Source organism: Psammomys obesus, unplaced genomic scaffold (assembly GCF_907164565.1).
Source record: "Psammomys obesus unplaced genomic scaffold, mPsaObe1.curated_primary_1811, whole genome shotgun sequence".
Taxonomy (NCBI): Eukaryota; Metazoa; Chordata; class Mammalia; order Rodentia; family Muridae; genus Psammomys; species Psammomys obesus.
Window position 1 is genome coordinate 420,610 of NW_026596028.1, and position 1,225 is coordinate 421,834.

Sequence of the window (1,225 nt, forward strand, 5' to 3'; positions counted from 1 at the left end):
GGGAGGACAGCGGGATCTGAGGGAGCACAGCGGGGTCTGAGGGAGGAGGACAGCGGGGTCTGAGGGAGGACAGTGGGGTCTGAGGGAGGGGGTGCGGAGCTCACACTCCTGGTTCCTGTGTGTTCAGGGGTGGGGCCCCAGATCTGTGGAGGAGGATCAGGAGGAGAAAGAGCAGGAGCAGCAGCAGCAGCAGTGGAAAGCCTTACCTTGGTGAGCGCTTGCTCAGGCTCAGGAAAGTCCTCCCCACATGGTCCCCCAAGGCAGCTGAGCCCCAACAGCCGGCTGCGCTCCTAGGAGAGGGACCTCAGGACTCAGCTCACAACTGTGGGTGTGGCAGAAGGGCAGCAGGCGAGGGGGTGCAGGGGGAGCTGGGACATGGGGACACGGGGAGCTGGGACACGGGGAGCTGGGACACGAGGACACGGGGAGCTGGGACATGGGGACACGGGGAGCTGGGACACGGGGAGCTGGGACATGGGGACACGGGGAGCTGGGACACGGGGAGCTGGGACATGGGGGCAGGTCTGGGGCACACTTGCCTGGGCCAGCGCCTGCACGGCCTCCTCCTTCTTCCTGCTCAAGCCCCAGCTCTCGGCCGCCATCTGCTCCCCCAGAGACCTGAGCTGTTCCTCCAGCACCCGGATGCGGCTCTGCAGGGACCCGAGACCGTCAGGGCTCCACCGTCCTCCACCCTCACAGCCCACGATTGAGGAGGGAGGGCCGCTGGCGAGTGTGTGTGTGTGTGTGTAGGTGGGGCCCGGAAGACATCGGGGTTGGCCGTGTAGGATGGTGCCAGGGGAGACCCAGAAACTCGTGAGAGCAGAGACAGGGCCCGGAGGTTAGGGCGCACACTCTGCCCAGCACGCAACAGCTGGCTACACGAGCGGCTCTCTTCTGGCCTCTGCACGCGCGTGCACACGCGCGCGCGCACACACACACACACACACTCTTAAAACAAATGGCCGCAGAGGAGAGGCCAGCTGGGCGATAGGAGAGCCGGGGCAGCCTTGGCTCCGGGGACCTGGGAGGTGCAAGGTCTGGGTTCGCTCCCTGCGCGCCCGGGCTTGGCCGGCCACCTGCAGCCCAGCACAACAGAGGCTGCAGCGAGAGGCTTACAAGTGCCAAGTCGCCTCGGCCGCAGCCGGACCACAGCGGCGGCGTGTGGGGGTGTAGAGGGGTGGGGGGATGTGCGGGGGTGGGGGTGTGTGCGGGGGGGTGTGCGGGG

At 67.3% G+C, this 1,225-nt stretch overlaps 2 protein-coding genes across 2 annotated transcripts in view; both read right to left on the reverse strand.

Moving 5' to 3' along the window:
* Window positions 1-645, reverse strand: part of Phldb3 (pleckstrin homology like domain family B member 3) — a 7,728-nt gene extending 7,083 nt beyond the window's left edge. Inside the window, exons 1-2 of the mRNA XM_055620679.1 lie at window positions 540-645; window positions 207-290 (exon numbers count right to left, since the gene is read on the reverse strand). Of these exons, the coding sequence (XP_055476654.1) occupies window positions 207-290; window positions 540-602 (147 nt within the window). The 5' untranslated portion in view covers window positions 603-645. The remainder of the gene's footprint in view (window positions 1-206; window positions 291-539) is intronic.
* Window positions 646-949: 304 nt separating this feature from the next.
* The window catches only part of LOC129686697 (pleckstrin homology-like domain family B member 3), a 6,103-nt gene continuing 5,827 nt past the window's right edge, over window positions 950-1,225 (reverse strand). The window contains exon 3 of the mRNA XM_055620709.1: window positions 950-1,021. Within this exon, the coding sequence (XP_055476684.1) occupies window positions 950-1,021 (72 nt within the window). The remainder of the gene's footprint in view (window positions 1,022-1,225) is intronic.